Below are 19495 nucleotides of genomic sequence, written 5' to 3'. Positions count from 1 at the left end.
AGTAAAAGGTCTTAATTTATTATATATATATCAGGTTTGCATAATTCTTTCCTCTGCAGGTCTCAGTTATAAAATGCTCTCCTGGATTGATAACATTCACTCCTTTTGGATTACTGCTACGACACTTGTGCAACTTTGAATATATGTAAAAGACTTTATGGGAGAGCAGTTTGCTCCGAGAACAGATGAGGCTGGGAGATGTTGACTTAGTTTAGAGAGCGGCTGTACTTGTCAGACAGAAGTGGATTTAGAGTGGAGAAAGAGACATTCGATCAGACATAAAGAGGTCTTAAAGGACATATTAGTAGTTGGTGAGATTGAGGAAAAAGAGAGCTTCTGTGATGACACCTGCTTCAGCAAAGCGGGCCTTACCTCTGGCAGCTGTCGTGGCCGTGCTGACTTGTGTGTGGCTCCCGGGGGTCCAGGCAGGAGTGGTGGGGGACTTCAACCATGTGGAGCGCTGTAAGGACTCCCTCTACATGGGCACTCCACCCAGAGGCTACCTCAGCACCTCCTTTACGAAGATCTGCCAGAGGTACGAGGATAAACCCCGCTTTGTCACCCTGTACGACTCCCAAAGACACATTCCAATTTATTCTGCATATACATTCAAGAAGTCTGATGGGGAGAAGCAGGTGGACTTCCCGTGGATGTTTGAGCCCCAGGTGAGTGTTTTTTCAAGCAAACATTTAGATTTTCTATCAGTCTGAGTCTTATTCTATTGTAGATGCAGAATACTATATAAATTGGATTGTGCCATGTTGTAGTTAATGAACACTATTTGTATACATTTATCTAGCCTTACATTATGTGTAAAGACAAATACTCATAAATACCTCATATATTCACCCCTAACAAGCAGTTAAGAAAGCTAGGGGAACTATACACTGGCAACAAAGTAAGCCTGAGATAAGCTACTTTATTGGCTGAATTATATTTCAATAAGATAGTGCTGCCTCAACTATTTATGCTCTGGTACATAGTTATGCAAATAATTTGTGTGACTTGTCTGGATGTAACAGTCTCTGAATGAGGATTACACGTTTATTTCTCACTATAACGTTTTAGAAGTAACTACTGTACATTGTCAGCAAAACTTCATCTCCTCCTCTTTTTCCCTCTATAGCTGGCCTCAGATAAGAGCAGCAGTAACATGGAGCCCTTCCCTCAATCTACAAGCATGCACATGAACTTCGAGGACACACAGGCAGTGCTGGAGGACTACGCTGATGTGGTTCAGTACGAACGTGGCCAGCTGAATCCTGACGAGCATCAGGCTGACCCCCTGGACAAAGCCTCCACCTACAGCTTGACGAATGTGGTGCCCCAGATCAGGGAGTTCAACATCGGTCCCTGGGCAGAACACCGGGACCTAATTCGCAAACGTCTCAACAACTACTGCCGGGGCAAAGCCTACGTGGTCACCGGGGTCACCACCTCCGGGCACACCATCCGTCGCAACAACCTGGACCGGGTGGCTGTACCGGAGTACCTGTGGTCGGCCTACTGCTGCACCGAGTTTGACCAAAATGCACCGTACTTTGTGCGCTACAAGTTCCCCGTGTTTGCAGCTTATGGGCTCAACGACCGTGTCAACAACCACATGGTGGAGGTTCCTCTGAAGAACATGGAGAAGTTTCTCAAGGGGAGGATGGATGTGGATAAGAACTTCCAGATTTTCTATAGTGACTGTGTGCCAGATATCTAATTATAATGTGGCAGTAAAATGTGGTCAAACATTTCACTGTGGGAAGGTTTTGGGTTCCAGAAGCTTGAAATATGCCTGGAAATAATATATTGTAAGCAATAAATTGGGAAATTGGAGTGAGTCCAAATTAAAATATGATTTGCCCTATCAATTACATTCTCTTTTCATCTATTGGTTTGTTAGATCTCAAGAAATATTGTAAAGTCTATCACAATGTATCCTAGAAATTAAAGGAGACGTGTACAAATTGCTTATTTTGTTAGACTTAACACATCAATAATAAATACCATACAATTCAAAGATGTAACTCTTCACTTTTGAAAACCTGCGACAATAGAATCTTTAGCATATTTGGTTAAAAAATTACAAATAATTGAATGTCGAAAAACGAATAAATTCCAAATATTAGCTTGGTCTACTTTGAGGTATTTTTTTTAGGTATATTTACAATGTTGATTGTGTATAGTGCTGCCACCACTCTGACCACAAAGGGGTTAGGTTCTATCTAAATCCTGATCCAGACATTTCGATGATTGCCCTACATTCAGGTAAATTGGAAAATGAACTTATGTACCGTGTTTCATACCCTGAAAAGTAAATAACATGTTATACTAAAATGAATACAAACCAAAGCATTTACTTTTGAATGTATGGACACATTATCAAAGATGATTTCAGATTTAATACATTTTAATGGAGCAATGATGAAGAAATGTATCAATTTCTATCAGCAGTTTGGTCTTTAAATTCGTTGTAATTATTCATTTCATCCAAAAGATGTCCCTACAGCTTATTTTAAATCAAACATGCTGAAAATGCAGAACAAAGTCTGTACTAATAAGACGATTTTTAGACTCCATCCTCAAAAATAATAATTAAAGTGTAAGTCTGAAACAGAAATAGGTCTGCAGTACGTTTATGTTGCTCTGTTGGCAGTCTGAGGCATACACAGATTATAGAATGAAGACTGATCCAGAGATGACACTCTCTTCCACGCCACCCACCCCCGCCTCTGCAGCTCCATCTTCTCCAGCTGACATCCATAGTAGTGAGGGTCAACGACAAGCAGGTAGCTCCCATCGCCCCCAGTGCACACCCCGAAGATCCCTTTAGAAGAGTTGTCCCTGTCCCCTCCCATCATGACTGGAGATCCATGCTTCTCAAAGTGCCGATGGAGCTCTTCCACTGCAACATGCTCCAGCTCTGTTCCTCCACCTCTAACATGCACTAACTTACAGGGAACATCATAGAAATAGTCAAGAATCAGGGAGGCTTCGAATGTCCCTATCCAATCCCTGGAGGGTGAGAACGAGCCGGGTTTGTCCCCCATGGTGACCAAAGCTTTCTGGATTTCAGGGAGGCTTGGTGGAGGTGTGTGTTTGTCCTTAAGTGGAACACAGTTATTACAAATCCAGGAAGCCATGGTCTGAATAGTGCGGTAGCCACATCCCCAACCTCTGTCATCTTGTCCATCACAGCCATAATGGAAGTAGAGATAGTCTCCTTTTATCAGAGAACATTTCACAGGATTTGTAAGTGGATAAGGAAGACCTGTGTGGACACTTTCGGATAAGCTTTGGGTCCTCTTCATAATCTTCCCTTCGTCCACTGCACTCTCTCCCCAGTCAATCTCCTCAGATTCCGCTGCCATTAACTTTTTATCCATTTGTTATAGTTTGTCTCGATCGAATAGCCTACACATTTAACGTTATGCATTGGAGTTCAACAGTTTAACAGCTGTTGACACGGAAGTCTCCTTGTGTAACTGCAATAACAGTCCCATCGCAGCACTTGCCGAAATGTCTTGTTCCGCCTTAGAATTGTTCCTACAGACGATGATGCCTTCAGGAGATGACAGCTCCTTTTCATCATTGCGATACAACGGGACGTTTGAACATTTATTTAATTGCAAACATCAATAAAACGTTTTAGTAGACAATACTGAATAAAGTTGTAGAATATTTGCACCTGCCAATTTAGCTTTTATTATCGTTTTCTTTCTTTTTTTACATAATATTATAAGACATCTCTTTGTTTCAAGTCGCAGCATACTGTATGTTCTTCTGTATGTTGTTCAACTAATGTTTTGAGCAGTCTTTGAAGCTAGCATTAAGCTCTCAAGAGCACGCGAGCTCAGCACACCTGTGTGTAATTAATTTGACGGTTGGCTAATTATAAATTGCTAGCTTGTTTTGTTTTTTCTTAATTTAGAAGAAAGAAATGGCGAAGCGGGTAAAATATATAATATTCGTGTGCTTATTCCATCTTTTGCTGTTTGCGTTGGACGTTAGCTTGGCTGAAAAAAGTGATGTAGCAACTCGTGAAAGCGGCGGAATTGAAATAAAGTGCGGAGAAGTCGAAGTGACAATAACCGTTAAAAGACAGTTTTTTGAGAAGAAAGGTGTTCCGTTCAAACCTGAGCATCTTCGGCTTGGAGCAAACTCAACCCAGAAGAGGTGTGGAGCGAAGGGACCGGCGGTTGACTCCGACATGGTCATCTCTGCGGGGCTGAAGGACTGCGGCACCGAGTCCCGTGTAAGAGAAGGGGACTGTAATAATATCCAGTGGTGGAATGTAACTTAATGCATTGACTCAAACTACTGTAGCCTACTTAAGAACCTTTGGGACATATTTTACCTAAGTTAGTATTTCCATTTAATGTTACTTTACTTTAAACTCCATTAAACTTCAGAGGCAATTATTGCACTTTTCTCTTAACACTATATTTCTCTAAAACTTACTTTTTACAGGAGGTGGAAGAAGTACCAGACTGTAGGAATACTCTGTTACAAGTTAAAGTACTGCATTCAACATGTTACTCAAATAAAAGTACAAAAGTATTAGCATCAAAATATACTTAAATGACCAAAAGTACTGCATTAAATTAAATTAAATTTCATCATAATATATATTATATGTTTTGATTTATAATTATTTATGTATTGATGCGTTTATCATAGCTGGTAAAAGTGGAACTATTTTTAATTAGTTTATTTACTGCTGGGTAGCTTGTAACTAAAGTCTTATTTAAGTGTTGATTATATTTCACATCATTAATCAAAATCTGCAAAGTAACTAAAGGTACAAAATAAATGTAGTGGAGTAAAAGTACAATATTTTCCTCTGAATTGTAGTGGAGTAGAATAACAAATTAGCATCAAATGGAAATACTCAAGTAAAGTTCAAGTACCCCAAAATTGCACTTGAGTACATTTACTTAGTTATATTAAACCACTGCTTTTTACTTATGAAAATACATGATGGGCTGCAGTACTGTAATACTTATGTACCCATTATTTTAAGTATCTAAAATGGGTTCCTCTTACAACAATATAAAATGCTCTGACATGTATGTGTTAGTGATAGGATAATATGTTATAATAATTTAATACTGTGAACAAAGTGATTTTAAGCCACTCCCTATGCTACTTTACAGGTTCATGGTGATTGGCTAGTGTATTCCAACCAGCTGGTGCTGACAAATGCTGCGGTTCCATCCTCTACAGGTAGTTTGATAGTAAGATGGGCAACTACTGTCATACCCATTGAGTGCCATTATAAGAGGTGAGGCGCACACACAAGAATTCATACAACAACATGGCATTTCGGGTTTCTTGCTGCATTATATTTTAAAGGAACAAAGTGAGTTGTGTTTGGCTGACTACACTTTGTGATTGTGTAACCAATTTGTTATCTTTGTGAGCACAGAAAGCAGACAGTGAGTGGAGAACCATTAACCCCAACCTGGCTACCCATGACATCAACTATCAGTGTCTTCGGCCTTCTGCACTTCTCCCTACGCACCATGGCAGGTAAAACCAGCCCACTGAATCCAGCCTGTACCAGTGGAAGATTTCTCTGAGATTTTTTAAAGTGTTTTCTGGACTGTATATGAAGTTGTGACTGCAAAAATGTCTGTTTGTTCTCATGCAGACGGCTGTCCCTCTCCTCGTAGTTCCTCAGTGTATCAGCAGGGGGAAGCAGTGTTTTTGGAGGCAAGCGTGGAGGCCCCACTGCACCCTCCTCTCACTCTTTATGTGGACTCCTGTGTCGCTACGCTGAAGCCGGACCCCCTCTCATTGCCAAGCTACAAGTTCATCACTAAGCATGGGTCAATATTTTCTTCTGACTACAAAAAGTAACACTCATTTATGAATAGTTCAGCACAAAAAACTCACAACAAAGGGTCATTATATGGCGCAGTGCCCAAGCAAGGATTACAATCTAAGAAAGAATTGATTGAATGGATACTCGGAGGCAATTTTTGTCATGTTACAACATTTATCTGACTGGGTTGGAAGAGTAGCTTCATGTCTAAAGTTTGTCATTTATGGAATCATTTCAGTAATCCATGTGTTGCTCCTCTGTGACAGATGTCTTATGGACAGTGTGTTACCGGGGTCTTCATCTAAGTTCCTCCCTAGGAAGCAAGATAACAGACTATGTTTCAGTTTCCAAGCCTTCCACCTCAACAAGGAGACTGTGGAGCAGGTAACAACATTAGACACGAGTGATTCATTCCTTTGACATTGTAGTCATCATTAATTAGCACTATGGTGTTGTTTCTTTGTGATTATTGTTAATCTATATAAATTAATCCTGGATTAAATGCACTTAATTAAATTGATGTTCTTTTTCTAGATGTTCATCAGCTGCCACATCAGAGCCACTCTGAAACAAAAGTCGCACAGCCATCTTGATAAAGCCTGCTTCTTCAATAGGCCCACATTCAGGTTAGGTTGAAAAGCAACTGGTTGTCGTTCGGTTGCATCCCAGCTGAGGTGCTTTATCAAGATGTTTCTCTGTCAATCAGCTGGCGTGCCACAGAGGGAGACGACGCTCTGTGTGGATGCTGTGCCTCTGAGGACTGCAACACTGGCCACACCACTCAGCTAAATACAGGTTGCTCTGCCCTTTACAAACAAATGCAACCAACCCAATGTATTACAAAACAATAATATGGTCACTAAGCCTGTTGAATGTGTGTTTTTGACAGAAGAGAAGCATGAAGCGGACACAGCAGTTGGGCCACTTCACACCCTGCCGCGCTCCCATTGGACAGGCCACCTGTCAGTCAATCACTAAAGAGTATTTTTCCTACTTTACACTTAGGTGGGTACAGGGACTGTTGACACCAAAACCAGGGGATTTGGGTGACAGGGACGATAACGAATCCATCTCATATTGTTTTTCTAATGACGTCATAAAAGTGGAAATTTTGATGCTATTTTTTGGTTTTCCTGATTTATTTTATACTCATTATATGATCTGAACCCTGGTGGCCTGTGCATCCGTTTTTAACACATCACAGAAGTAAGCCGACACAACTATCCTGAGGAAGATAGAACACTTTGGAAGAAGAGATGAGCTGGCCATATTGTAAACAGAGTATTACACTTCATACATCAATGAAAGGCGGAGAGTTTTTTCACTCTGGCAAAAGATGTGCTTATCATTTTGGACAGTGTCAGTTAAATGATACTACATAATTATATAAACTTTAGTAATTCCAACTACAATATCACACTTCCATGCTTTATGCCAGCACATTGAGCAAGTGCTGTTCTTGTTTTGCCTAAGGATGCTCCTAAATCAAAACTCTGTAAAGCATACTTTGAGGAAATTGTACATGACCCGAGATAAAACAAACACTGACCAATTTTAACACTGATGGTGGAAGTTACACAGTAGTCTTGAACCTTATACTTATTTGGTTGTCTCAATATTTAAATGTTTTGGGCTGAGTAAAGTAATCCTGTTTACAAACGAGCATCTCCTTAGTGAAGAATGGGTCATTTTTCAGTCAGCCATGTAAATTGATAGCCACGAAAAACAAAACCATGAGGAATTTCCACAAAGAGGCCAAAGAACTACAATAGAACCCAAAATATCTTGGAGGCAAGAAGCGCACTAGAATAAACAGATATTTGAGTAAGAATGGGACAGCTCTGCAGCCATACACTGCATGCGCTTTACATCCCCTGTCTGCAACAGAGACACTAGTTTAGTCCACTGAGAGGCAACGTGACAGATCACATGGGAAACCTGGAAGATTTCATGAGACAACGTCTTGCCTCTTGATATGTATCCTGATAATGAACCTCTTTATTCAACCATTACAAATTCAATTTTAAAGAAGATCTATATGCTGGTCTTTCTCTTATCTAATTAGTTGTGTATTGCTCCAGAGATCAGAAAGAACAATGTAATTCTCTTGTATAGCAAGACATTTGTGAATGAAATTGTTGAAATAGCAGTCAAAGGAACTACTGTTGGTAACATTTAGGATTAGTTATGAGCATCCAGTTTGAGGTGTTAGTTATAACGTGACATGCCTGGCATATTTTAAACCACCCCGACTCAGTCGTACAGTATTCTGACAGCTGTGTCTCTGAGTGGCCAATTGAAATTGTTATTGATAAGTAGTGTATCATATTTAAAAGGCCCTACACCCCCTCACCACTTGTAGCTGTCCTGTTTTGTTTTTTCAAATGTTGTGACATGTTACACACTGTGTGATGCAAGTATTTGTCTTGGCAAGACACATTGGATAATGTTTGATGTCTCCCTTAGTTGGAGCCACTCTCAAACAGACAGGGTTCCAACAGGAAGACCTTCCCAGATTATCATCTACAGGACATGCCACTTTTGTAACAGCAAATGTGTATGTAAAAAGGATTTTACAACACATTTAATCCCAGTATACATAAAAAAGCATGATTACAATTTGTATGGCTATGTTTAGGAACTTAAAACACTTGGATAACATTCAGGAGAGATCCTTAATGAGGGTCCTGGTTAAATATCGAAACAGTTAAATGAGAATTAATGTCACAACGATGAAGCGAGGGAGAATGGCAACAAGAGAAACAAACCAATAATAGATTAAGCAAGGAAAGTAGCTGGAGATGAGTGATAGAGAGATTGTGACACTTGAACCTCGATACATGCAGTGTTTATTTAAATAACCTTTGCCAAAAAACTGGATCTGTGCCTAACCCTAACCACAGTGCTCTGTTTAGTTGCCCATCATCAACCCAAACCATCTCCATGCAACTTGCGTGCACAATACAAATATAGTGATTTGAATTAGATTACTGGCACTGAACACAATCCACGGTTACAGTTACGTGTCTTTCCTTTATCATGTTCAGCAAAACAAATAAGACAAACATTTCTAGGTGACAGCGCTGGGAAAAAGACGCCTTAGCGCTCACATGTGACGTGCCAGAGGCTTTTAAAATCATCCCAGAGCGTCCCTACTCTAGGCAGAAGTCCCATCTTTTTTATTGAGCAATTGATAAGCATCTGAGATCAGGTTACCATGCACATTCCTACAGGGAACACAATCATTCTAACATATCAAATGTAGGAGGGGAGACAGAGCTACATCATTGTTTAATAATGTGTGGTTTAATTAAGTGCAGCCTCTTATTTTAAGTTGAAGACATACCTAATGAGATATATGCTTTGTTCACAGTGCAGCAGGGAGTTGGAGCTGATGCTGTAGGGACAAACAACAAGGTGGGTTAAATTAAAAAGGAGTAAATACACATACACCAGATTAAGATTATCAAAATTATGTGTAAATAACCTAACCAGAAAAAGTAAGAGAAAGTTCAAATGAATATCTGAGGGGATAATCTTCATTTTAAATATGTATAACCACATTGTACTGAATACAAATGAAAGTTAAAGATTAATATTCAATGTAAAATTAGTAGTTTTAAAGAAAGTTTTTTCAGTGTTAAGTTGTTGGCCACTTAGTAGCCCCAATGGAGTATAACGGGGTTAAATGCTTTACTCATCGGCCAAATGACAGCGTTTGATTGGGGAGAAACTCCAGTGATGAGGTTCCTGTTCGGGATTGTTCTCCACACTTGTTGCCGTCACCATGGAATCACAATGTGTTCGATTGAGGGATAAGATTCTTGTCACCATGGAAGCCTGAAAGCTGAAACAATAACTTCCGACCTCGTCGGTGTCCTGACTCCTGTCTTGGCTCCTGTGTCCCTCACAGACAGTCCCATTCTTTTATGTCAGCTTCCTGTCTTGTGTCGCGCCAGAGGAGTAGACCCAGCTGGCACGAGCCCAAAACCTGGATGAGAAAGTAAGTAACACACACACTCCATTTTAACAGCTGTGCACTTTATATAGTACATTCAAGCCCCCCCCCCCCCCTGCCTTCTTTAGGTTGTTACCTCTGGCAGTCAGGGAAACACATCCCTTTACATTACCCCATCTCTTTTAAATCATCCTGAATTCAATAACTGTGTCCCATTCCAAACAAGGAGTCAGTGTGACTGGATTCCCCTGCCCCCGCATTCACACACATCCCTCACCCCCACCCCAATCCCCTGTCCTGACCACGGAGCATGGCTCACAGCACGTACCTCGTCTCGCTCTCCTCTCCCCTGTTGGCTCAGACACAAGCAAACAGCCCTTTGAGCAAACAGTGCAACAACTTGTCAACATTGTCCTCAGCTTAGCAGCGGTGACCATGTAGTATTAAAGCTGACTCATATCAGCAGGGGTAAGATGTAAAAGAAGGAGTAGAATATGTGAGAGATATTTAAATACCTGCAAAAAACTATTTATATTTGGTGGGTATTAATCCTCCTCTTAGGGCAGCACATTTTTGGCATAATGTTTAAAAAAAAATTACAGATCCAGATATATTAGGGATTTCTTTCAGTCTTCTTTGCAATGTAACTTAAATAATCCTGCAAATAAATTATTACAAGCTTTACCATTCATATTTACATCAGATACAATATACTGTACTATTCAGAAAATAACATTTTTTTTTCATTATGTTTTAATTTACCCTCTCCATTACATATAAGTGTGACCATGTGTATGTTACATGCACCTTACATTGTTGCAATAGTAAACATGGGAGCTGTTTCCAAGTATGTGTGGGTCACATGGAAAGCCTTGTGTGGCCCCTGGAAGACCCCACCCCCCCTCCTCTGTGACACACAGGGAATTTCCAGGAAATCTCAATTTATTTCCTTGACTCTGGCTCCAAAGAGGCCGTGAAAGGTCAGGGTGAGGACATTGGACTTAAACACGCCTGCTTTAAGTGCAGAAAATAGAATAGCCGTATGACATCACATCCGCATTGAACTGATAACCATCCTAAATTGCCTAACCATCGGCAGTCCTTACAACATTGTCATCTGGCTTGAGACCCAGTAGACATGCAATGTGACATGTAGGGAAATTAACATTTAAATTGTATTTACATATTGTTAACTTTTATAGAATGATATATCAAAACTTCAGTCTAAGCAATGCCCCTCAAATACCACCCTGGCACCTATATTGATCATAAGTCTATTGGCTTCATTTTATGACATAATATCCACAGAACGTTGCAATGGATTATGTCTAACATCCATGCTGCAGAATTTCTTTGAAAAAGCTGGCACAGATTAGTCGTTGCTGCTCTTTTTGTCACTGCAATAGCGATACAAGCGTAAAAGATGCAGTCTAGAGGTGTGTAGTTCAGATCATTGCTGTGAGGGTGCTGGGAGCCCTCGAGCCAGGGGCATAAAGGGGCTCAACTTCATCCCCCTGGTCCAATTTGGCTCTGCCTTGATGCAGGGCAAGGTCATGAGTTTCCCTCCCATTCCCAGGCTTTTTGACAGTTCTTCCGGCAGCATCACAGCCCCAATGCTTTTTATGATGATTTTAATACAAGTTGTAACAGGGAAGAAGTATCCCGTGGGTACACCATCACTTTCTAAATGTGGCACATTGTGAGGATAGCTGCTTCACTGGACTAGTACGCCAGACTAGACAGTGGGAATTAGTTCCAAGCTGTCATTTGAAGGTACAATTGTTACACTACGTTGCTTTTAACCAAAAATAATTCTATATATAAGTAAGTAAGAACTCTTATAAGTAAAATGGACTTACGTTTTGTTAAGGGACACAAAGAACTTCACACAAAACTGCTCAAACTGAGTGTGTCCCTGCTGCTGGAGCTCCATGCAAGCTCAACAAAAGGTGCAGGCAATCAAGCATAGTTAACTATTGTTCAATCCCCTGCCTCCCCAGGCATGAGGCCACACACTGACTTTGCCTACCTCACATTATGATAAGACTGCTGCCCAGAGGAAGATTCTTCTGGGCTTCACTTTATAGAAACATCAATTGGAAACGAATTTGGTTAATTGTAAAAAAATCTTTTGCTCAATAATAAAGTTAAGGAGGTTTCTTTTAAAATTGTACACACAATATATCCAGCAAACAAGACACTGCAACGATTTGGACTTGATATTGAATATTCCTGTACATTTTGTAATCTACAAGAAGAAACTATTAGCCATTTATTTGATGAATGCTTGTATTGTAGAATATTGTGGTGTAGAATGTTTTATCAGAAGAAAGACAGGACAAAAGGTTCAACTCCAGGACCAAGACATTCTTATGTACTTCAGGGATGATAGTATGGATGCAGATTTTGTCTTTTTTGTGCAGTTAATTGTATTTTTAAGGACATTTCATATCCATAAAAATAAATGGGCTGACTCCAAACCAAATGTTGTACATTTCTATCAAGAATTTAAACAATATATTAGCATTATAAAAAACATTAGGAATAAGAAGGCAATCAAAACTAATTTGATATTTTAAAAACATTTAATCTGAAGGTATCAAAATGTATTTTTCTTTCCTTTTTTTTGTTTATTTACTGTATGAATTGTCTTGTTGCTTTGTATGTCTGCCCCTGGACTTGGTTGTATGTAAAAATGTATGATGTTCATGTATAATATTGAATAGATGAATAAAAACAAATTATAATAACAATTTTTTTTTTATAAAACTGGTTGACAGATCAAGATTGGAAATGAACATCTTTCAAATAGTTCTTAATTCTGTATTACCCCACTTGCAATCACTTATTCCTTATTTCATAGTCCTTAGTTGCAACACGCCTGTCTCTATGAGTAGCAGTAGTTTAACATACATTTCCATTGCTGTAATTCCAGCATGCATCTACTTCTTCTACTTTATAAGAGCACATGCTGTTAGCTAATCTATCTATGCCTTTATTCCAAGAACGACCCTGGAGGTGGAGAGTTTGGATGATCACAAGCTGGAAACAGTGACATGTGCCACTGTGGGAAAGGGATGAGAGGGTGCTGTAATAATATACTTGCTACTGATCACCTGAAATATCTGTAACCTACATTATAAATCTCAAATTCAAATGTCAGATTATGAAAATGTTGATATGTGTCAAACCTTGATTTCTAAGGCATCATTTGTACACTGAATGTGCATGAGAGTATTCCTATATTTAAAAACGTAATGATTTTGGCAATCAGAACCAAAGAGCTCGTATGATATCATTTCAATATTGACACAATCAGTGTTTTTGAAAGTATACCAGGTCACTGTTTCTGAATATCATCGGAACAATGGATGGGAAGTCTCCGCACGTATTTTTTTGAGACATTACTTATTAGGCCAAGCGTTTTATAAACAGGGATTGCCTGGATAACAATGAAAGAAAACAATTTTGCCTTAAGGGAGGAGGTAGTTTAGATTGTCATAGAAAACAATGCAACTTATTTTCAAAGTCATCAATACAAAATCAAACAGGATCAGTTTTTAGAAACACCTACCGGATAAGTGCATGAGATCCACAAAAGAGCTTCGTTTCCAATTAGTGGGCAATAGACGGACTTATGGGCCAAACCGCGAGGACCCTGTGACCCTATGGAGTTTCCCAGTGAGTTATGGACATGATTTTTTTTACCTCCGTACACCGGCTTTAGTAGTCTATTTTCACGCTTTACGCAGAGCCAGACTGCATTCACGGGTTGATGTTTTATCGCTCACCTTGGTGCGTAAAAAGGCGCGTCCTCGTGCTAACGGGCACTCATGTTATCACTTTATCCTTAGGGGAGGCAAATAAAAGGTTTTGCCAAAGCACGACAGTGATGCAAAGTGTGGTCGGCGACTGCTCTCAGAGGCAGCGCACAGGTTCTTGGCTCGGACCTACATGTCAGTCGGACTAGCGCTGGGACCCGTGCACTTGGTTGTATGACTTACTGGATTTGCCTGGTGCCTTTAACTTGAGTTTAAGCTTCTGCATATATATTTAAACACACGATGTTTTTAAAAGATGCGCCACCTGTTTGCGAATGTTGCAGAAAACTGGTAGAGGTAAGAGCTTATGAAATATTATAGTGTTGTGCGTGACTTTGTGTGCATTGTTCTGCATTCATTTATATGTTGAGCATTTTAGAAGTCGTCATCACGTTATTACTATATGCTGAAGCTATTATGTATACGTGTTTGAGTTAATACTGAATTTTGAGACTATTTAAAAGCTCCGGAGGTCTGGGTTTCTTGGAAATGCCTGTTTTCCTCAAAGTTGTCCTGCGATTGATGTAAGTCCTATTTCTGCATGCTTCAGGGTTGTTTTTAATCACCACAGTTCATGGGGGTAGATTGTGTTATGCGACTTTCTGGCAAACTGCTTTACATTAGGCTATACTGCTAAACCATTATCGTCTGAATATCCTTAAGCTAAGAAATCACTTCCAAGTGAAGCATAATACTGTCAGCTGGTGGACTTAACATACTCCTCATAAAGGGAGGAATAGACACTATCCTGTCTCAAAAAGATCTTTATAAAGCCTCTGAGGAAGATAATGGAAAGCATTATGTTGAACCTTACAGATTTGAGCAAGGCAGGCACTACATCTGCTAGAGTTATGGGTTTGATTCCCACTTAAGATGTGATGTATTATACACTCCTGAGAAGTATAGCTGAGTAATGATGACCTGTTTCTTTTACTCCCTGGGAAAATACCCCTTCAGTCATCATTTCTAGCATGACACAGCAGACTGCAAAGTCAAGGGTACTGAATGTGAAAGCTGAATCTGCAGTCTTCACATACTTCTGTCAGAGGAAAAGAGCAAAAGGTTATCAAAGACTGACAGCCATAAGAGGTCAAGAGGAGCTGGTCAGGAAGTAATGTCACATGTGACATCTGATATCTACTTATTTACACCTCTGCACTTTGTCCTTGGGAAGACACATTCAAAATAGAAAGGAGCGCGCAAAGCATTCAAAGGCAACCATCCCATACCTGAGATAAACTTTAAATAGAATTACTAATCAGCTGTCAGGCATTTAACCATTAGTGCTGCATCCAGTTGGTTTCAATTGCTGAACTATGCCTGTGCACCCGTTTGACATGAATTAGTTAAAATAGAACGTGTCAAAGGCATCAGCTCACATGAGCATCCTGTCATCTTTCCAAAACAACTGACACAAACCCAGAGTGAAGCTGGCCACTCTCCAAAGCACTGCCACTTGACTATCGCTGCCAATTTTGAATAGCAACATGGTTTTTGGCAGCTGATGATGGGAGACAAAGGTGATAACTTCAAGTTTGGCCACAGTCCTAGACCGTAAACTCCCCCAGAATGCAGAGAGGGTAGCGCACGTGGGTGTGTGTTCACAGTTTAGATTGATGAATTCTCACGTAGGCGATGGCGGAGGTCAGCGTTAATCCTCAATCCTCAAACTGAGTCACACAGATTTCATTAAAGTTTAAAGTTGCTGCAAACAGGCTGCGTGTGGATTTATTCCCATTGCTTTGTAAACAATCCCAAATAGTAATCTCTTTAAGACACTATTTATGTGCATGTTATGAAGGTTTATTAATATCTACTAGACTACAAATCTGCAGGGATTAAAAAACGTGTATGACATATGGATGCAGTATTACTAATGCACTAATGAGTAGCTTGCGAAGTCATGTGACACTGTGCGTAACTCCCCCTATATACATACAGTTTACGGGGTTTGAATGCATCAGATGTGCAGTTTTATAGACGGACTGATCCACAGTGTGCTCCATGACGATAGAGAACAGTGGCCATGGAGGTTACGCTGATTATACTATTGATCTCTTATAGAACTGCAACAAATGTACTACCAGTAATGCTTTTAATATTCTTTGTCAGTCCTTATGGAACCCCTTTTGCCGAACAGTTACATTTGTGCTAGTTATCTGTGAGTGAACTTCTGGGAACTTAGTCAGTACCAGACTTGTCTCTGCCTGGGAAGATCCTCTGTAATTGTTATCATCATTCTGCGTCACACATCCAGGCTGATGTCAAAGAGTGCATTCAGCATGCGGCACACAGGAATGAGGCAGGGTGCCCACATGACCCGCAACAGTAGAAGCACTCTCACTGCCAAGTCTCTCCTCAGAGTTCAGAGTTCAGTACTCTCTCTGTATGTTAAAAGTTAGATACAAAAAACGGCCTGTTTTAAATAAGGGTTATAGAAGCATTAATTTCTGCACTGTCATGATTTGGTTTTTGGTTGTTGGCCTTTTTTCCTGCTTCTACTGTACTTTAAGAGATCCAGAGAAGTCACAGGTTTATATAGGGAAGTTGAGCTGAGCGACCCATTCATCTTTTTTTATGTTATTATAAATCCACTACTGACGCTTCAGGTTATAACAGGTAGTTTGGCGCTCACTTGCTGGAGAAAAATCTCAATTTTAAAACTATTAAGATCTTTAGAGTCTGGAGCTTTTGTTTGTGATTTTTTTACTCAACTTTTCCTTTCAATTTCTATGTGAACACGACCCTGCAGTCTCATGACCCGGCGTACAACAATGGAGTTTAAAAACACGACATGAATCTGACTTTTCCCAAGAGCATATTCAAGAAAAAAATATATAAAATGATATAGGTGCCCTTCTAGCTTCCCATTCTGTCTTGATTGTTACTGCAACTTTTACGTGACTGTATTTGTGTGTGTGTGTTCTGGCAGGACTGCTCACCTTGCTGTTGTTAGTGATGGAGTGGACCCGGCCTGGCCTATCGTCCCCGCTGAGGCCAATCTGTGACCTGAGGGTCCTGGACCATTTCATCAAAGAAGCACGAGACGCAGAAGTCGCTATGGTGAGAGGAAGATGTATGCATACTGAGATCCAAAAGCAGATGAAGATTGCTGCAGAGATGTTGCAGTCCGCGAATGCTTATGCACCTTTGGATAAAAGTAGCCTAACATTACCACTTTCTTGTTGTCTTAGAAGTCGTGCAGAGAAGGATGCAGCCTGTCAGAATCTGTCTCTGTTCCCCAAACCACGGTCGACTTTGATGTCTGGGAGAAGAAAAATGTAAGTAACCTCTGAAAACAGTTGAAAGCTCCAACAGCAAACAGCTATAATACAAATTCATAGACACTGGATGTCATTTAATCACAAAAATCCTCCTAGAAAAATACTTACAACCCGTACTGCTTCCATAGACTCTTAAACTTGTGCGTCTTTCTTATTTTTGCAAGGGATTAGATCAAGCCCACGAGGTGCAGTCTGGCTTGTGGCTCTTACAACAGGCCCTGGGGTTGCTAAGGACCTCAGTCACCAACACAGCTCTGCATAGCCACTTAGATAACTCCATCAGAAACCTGCTCAGCATCAATGCTGTGCTGCGCAGCCTCAACATCCAGGTGAGCCCCAGCAGGATGCATCATCCTCCTCAAGTGAAGAGCCGAAATGTGATTTAAAAAGGGCTGGATCTCTACATCAGCAATATTTGTAACTCTTCAGAATAAAAGCAGTTACCTCTGCAGGTGTATTATAGGTCACCTTATACTTCCATTGTATGTAGTCATCAAGCAAACTCTTAAATAAGAATTTTCTATATAAACTCTTTTAATGTAAGAGGCCGTGGTTATTAAATCCAATGTGATTAATTGTTCTATTTAGTGATCATTCGTGAGCTCAAGTAGAGTTTCTTGGAATATGGGAATTATGTTTTCTCTCTTAATAAAGAAACTGATGCATGTCATGGGACATTCTCTAGCATCCAACCATAATGCTTCAATGACAAGGCTCCGAAGCTGCTGTATAAGCTCTTTCTTAGATTGATGATGTTGTGGCAACGCAGCCTTTGGAATGATTCAGATCCAATCAAAAGCCTTGTGGGGAGGCAAACTAAAACTGAATGAGCTGTCTGTGTCTGGGCTCAAGAGTCACTAAAATAAAAGTTTCATTATCAGGAGCAGACAACAGAGTTCTTGATTCTTGGAAAAACAAGACAAATATCCCCCACAAAAATTACCAAGACAAGACCAATGCGAATGATTGACGAGTAGTTTTGTTTGAGGCTTAAAGTAAACGGCGTATTCCTACAAGGGGATATGTAGCATGTTGTAGCACAGGCTTATGATGTTTTACTGAAAGAGGAAGAAAAAACCCCACATTTTTCGAATTAAGAACAAGAGCAATGTGTTTGTTGTGTCGTCTTTTAGGAGTATACCCCACCAGCAAGTGCAGCGGAGCTTGAAGGAACATGGAGGGTGTCCTCGGCAACAGATTTGCTTCAAGTTCACGTCAACTTCCTGCGTGGCAAAGTGCGCCTCCTTCTCATGGATGCACAGGCCTGCCAGCAAGACGTCAGCTGATCTCTCCAGGCGAAGCTCATTTGTGTTTACGAAGGCAAGAGGAGGGACTTGACACTGTTGACCCGCACGCTGGCTGCTGGAACCAAGAGTGGAATGAGAGAAAGATGCAGCCGTCCTCACACACACGGGGACGAAGCTGGAAGGAGAGGACAGTCCCAGCAAGGCTTTGGATGGACAGGAGATGATTGCACCTTGGAAAGTAGATGTGAAACAGTGACATGTTGAAGCACACACTGACCAAAATGAGGCCTTTGGGAAGCACTGCTCCAAGCTGTTCTACTGGCACTATCTTGCACTTTGTGTGTGTGAGTTGAGACAGATTCAATCTGTACCTAGTGTGTATGTTCCCTGTGTGTTGTACCCCTACTCTCACCTTTTTACAGTCAATTTTGGAGTGAAACACATAGTAAATATTGGAGGACTGAGGTTACAAAAGAGCATCCATTTCCATAACCAAAATGAACGAGGCCCTGCCCCAAATCCTTTAACATGTTTCAACTATGCCTCACATTAGTCCCTCCTTGTGGATTTGTTTGCAATGAATATTTTTATATATATATGTTAAAGTTGTGCGATTACTATTTATACAGATTTTCTACTTTTTAACTTGTCTTTTTTAGTGTCGGATCTTAAAGATTGTAGTATTGCCATGTCCTCTTGTGTAACACTGTACAATATTGCAAAGCTGTTTGTTGACATCATTTGCAATAGCACGCTGCTGTCTTCGTTTTTATAAAATTGTTTGTACAAAACAAGCCGTTAGATTCACATTGCACGCACCTTTCCACAGAACAGAGGACTAAAGAGTTGGAGCAGAGGTTACAGTTTCTCGAGGTCAGTGAGAAGGTGGCTGGAGGGTTACATGAGAACTGTGAAGCTGTTTTGTCACTATCTGTGTTTTTGTTGCTGCCTAACCAACACTCTGTCTCCACACACTGATAGCCGGACTGCCCGGAAAAAAGCTGTTTGGCTTGTACAAGTAACATCCTGTGAGGTGCAACTGCAAATAGTTTTCCAGAATCTGACGTTAACACTGTTTTTTGCCGTTTCTTATTCGTCAACAAACAACATGCAAGCAATTAGTTAGCGCTGGGAACTTCCATAAAGTTGATGTTCATCTCTTTCAGACCGGTAAAGTGTTCTTCCTTGTTTTCTTCCGTATTTTAAAATCTTGTTCCAAGTGCAAGTTGTTTTTTGAGGATGTTTGTACATGTTTTCTTTCCTGTTGTTTTTGTGTTGATTTGTCCCCTAACTGTATTATTTGCTATTTAAATACAAAATATTATTCACGGATAAAGAAAAGATAGATGGAAACACAACAAGGGGAAGTC

At 40.3% G+C, this 19495-nt stretch overlaps 4 protein-coding genes across 6 annotated transcripts; 3 read left to right on the top strand and 1 right to left on the bottom strand.

The window, feature by feature from the left end:
- The first annotated feature begins 199 nt into the window (after positions 1–199).
- si:dkey-85k7.10 (endonuclease domain-containing 1 protein) lies at positions 200–2242 on the top strand. The gene is made up of 2 exons (XM_034136464.1): positions 200–665; positions 1127–2242. Exons 1-2 carry the CDS (start codon positions 342–344, stop codon positions 1706–1708), a joined length of 906 nt encoding a protein of 301 aa, XP_033992355.1. The 5' UTR covers positions 200–341; the 3' UTR covers positions 1709–2242.
- Positions 2243–2325: 83 nt separating this feature from the next.
- ufsp1 (UFM1-specific peptidase 1 (non-functional)) lies at positions 2326–3508 on the bottom strand. The gene has a single exon (XM_034136465.1). It carries the CDS (start codon positions 3372–3374, stop codon positions 2625–2627), a length of 750 nt encoding a protein of 249 aa, XP_033992356.1. The 5' UTR covers positions 3375–3508; the 3' UTR covers positions 2326–2624.
- Positions 3509–3866: 358 nt separating this feature from the next.
- On the top strand, positions 3867–8150 carry LOC117487905 (zona pellucida sperm-binding protein 3-like). 2 transcript variants are annotated; one of them, XM_034136667.1, is made up of 8 exons: positions 3867–4243; positions 5145–5272; positions 5417–5520; positions 5642–5846; positions 6082–6199; positions 6350–6441; positions 6522–6610; positions 6705–8150. In XM_034136667.1, exons 1-8 carry the CDS (start codon positions 3929–3931, stop codon positions 6791–6793), a joined length of 1140 nt encoding a protein of 379 aa, XP_033992558.1. In that variant the 5' UTR covers positions 3867–3928; the 3' UTR covers positions 6794–8150. The 2 variants fall into 2 exon arrangements, with proteins under 2 accessions (XP_033992558.1, XP_033992559.1); XM_034136668.1 differs by having other exon boundaries at positions 3929–4243; positions 5642–5819; positions 6705–8147.
- A 5227-nt stretch (positions 8151–13377) lies between these two features.
- epoa (erythropoietin a) lies at positions 13378–19486 on the top strand. Of its 2 annotated transcripts, none has more exons than XM_034136736.1 (5): positions 13378–13454; positions 16527–16657; positions 16789–16875; positions 17043–17207; positions 18012–19486. In XM_034136736.1, exons 1-5 carry the CDS (start codon positions 13442–13444, stop codon positions 18162–18164), a joined length of 549 nt encoding a protein of 182 aa, XP_033992627.1. In that variant the 5' UTR covers positions 13378–13441; the 3' UTR covers positions 18165–19486. The 2 variants fall into 2 exon arrangements, with proteins under 2 accessions (XP_033992627.1, XP_033992626.1); XM_034136735.1 differs by lacking the exon at positions 13378–13454 and adding an exon at positions 13692–13891.
- The last annotated feature ends 9 nt before the right edge of the window (positions 19487–19495 follow it).

Source organism: Trematomus bernacchii, unplaced genomic scaffold (genome assembly GCF_902827165.1).
Source record: "Trematomus bernacchii unplaced genomic scaffold, fTreBer1.1, whole genome shotgun sequence".
Lineage (NCBI taxonomy): Eukaryota > Metazoa > Chordata > Actinopteri > Perciformes > Nototheniidae > Trematomus > Trematomus bernacchii.
This window is presented reverse-complemented; position numbering and strand designations above follow the sequence as displayed.

Bases quoted from the DNA above. Each gene is read 5' to 3' on its own strand.
- si:dkey-85k7.10 (XM_034136464.1), top strand. From the start codon at position 342: ATGACACCTGCTTCAGCAAAGCGGGCCTTACCTCTGGCAGCTGTCGTG. The intron at 666-1,126 runs GTGAGTGTTTTT...TTCCCTCTATAG, and splicing joins CGTGGATGTTTGAGCCCCAG to CTGGCCTCAGATAAGAGCAG.
- ufsp1 (XM_034136465.1), bottom strand. From the start codon at position 3,374: ATGGATAAAAAGTTAATGGCAGCGGAATCTGAGGAGATTGACTGGGGA.
- LOC117487905 (XM_034136667.1), top strand. From the start codon at position 3,929: ATGGCGAAGCGGGTAAAATATATAATATTCGTGTGCTTATTCCATCTT. The intron at 6,442-6,521 runs GTTAGGTTGAAA...TCTGTCAATCAG, and splicing joins TTCAATAGGCCCACATTCAG to CTGGCGTGCCACAGAGGGAG. The intron at 6,611-6,704 runs GTTGCTCTGCCC...TGTTTTTGACAG, and splicing joins CACCACTCAGCTAAATACAG to AAGAGAAGCATGAAGCGGAC.
- epoa (XM_034136735.1), top strand. From the start codon at position 13,870: ATGTTGCAGAAAACTGGTAGAG. The intron at 13,892-16,526 runs GTAAGAGCTTAT...GTGTTCTGGCAG, and splicing joins GTTGCAGAAAACTGGTAGAG to GACTGCTCACCTTGCTGTTG. The intron at 17,208-18,011 runs GTGAGCCCCAGC...GTCGTCTTTTAG, and splicing joins TGCGCAGCCTCAACATCCAG to GAGTATACCCCACCAGCAAG.